At 64.3% G+C, this 603-nt stretch overlaps 1 protein-coding gene across 1 annotated transcript; it reads right to left on the bottom strand.

Moving 5' to 3' along the window:
* Nucleotides 1-192: 192 nt before the first annotated feature.
* LOC127749163 (myosin light chain kinase family member 4-like) lies at nucleotides 193-538 on the bottom strand (the record flags this gene model as incomplete). The annotated part of the gene is given in 1 exon segment (XM_052266269.1): nucleotides 193-538. A coding segment is annotated over 1 exon segment (269 nt), but the record flags the coding sequence as incomplete, so codon positions are not given.
* Nucleotides 539-603: the final 65 nt, after the last annotated feature.

The following is a 603-nucleotide window of genomic DNA, read 5'->3' as shown; positions in this document are numbered from 1 at the left end:
TAATCTCGACGGCTCGTCTCTCTCTCTCTGCTCTCGCGATCCTGATCCTCCCGTGCGCCGCGCCGCCTCGGTGATTGGGTGTATTGAGCAGCGGCGCGCGGGAGACAAAGTGGCGCGCAGGGGGGCGCCGCGCACCGCACGGACAAGAATAGGGTAATCAGGGACCTCTTCAAACACCTCGCACACACTTACTACTCCATGACCATGAGCATCTCCTTGGGGCCCTCGAAGGCGGCGGCCAGCTGCAGCAGCTTGGGGTGGCGCAGCACGTTCATGATGGCGATCTCGTCGTGCACCTGCTGCCGGTCCTTGGCCTTGATGGTGCGGATCACCTTGGCGGCCAGCGTGTGGCCCGTGGCGCGCTCCGTGACGCGGTGCACCACGCCGTACCGGCCCTTGCCCAGCTCCTCCAGCAGCTCGAAGCGCGACGCGAAGCCTCCGGTCCCGGCCTCGCCCTCCATCGGCTCCACGGTCACCAGGCGCGGAGCGAAGGGCGGCGGCGGCGGCTCATCCCCGCACTCGGCTGCGAACAGACAGGAGCAGGACGATGAACTCACACAGTACAAACGGTCTGGAAAATTGTGAAAATTAGAACTCTAAAAA

This window comes from Frankliniella occidentalis, unplaced genomic scaffold, assembly GCF_000697945.3.
Source record: "Frankliniella occidentalis isolate FOCC.00 unplaced genomic scaffold, Focc_3.1 Scaffold36, whole genome shotgun sequence".
NCBI lineage: Eukaryota > Metazoa > Arthropoda > Insecta > Thysanoptera > Thripidae > Frankliniella > Frankliniella occidentalis.
Note: the sequence above shows the minus strand (reverse complement) of the source record. Positions and strands in the feature narration are given on the sequence as shown.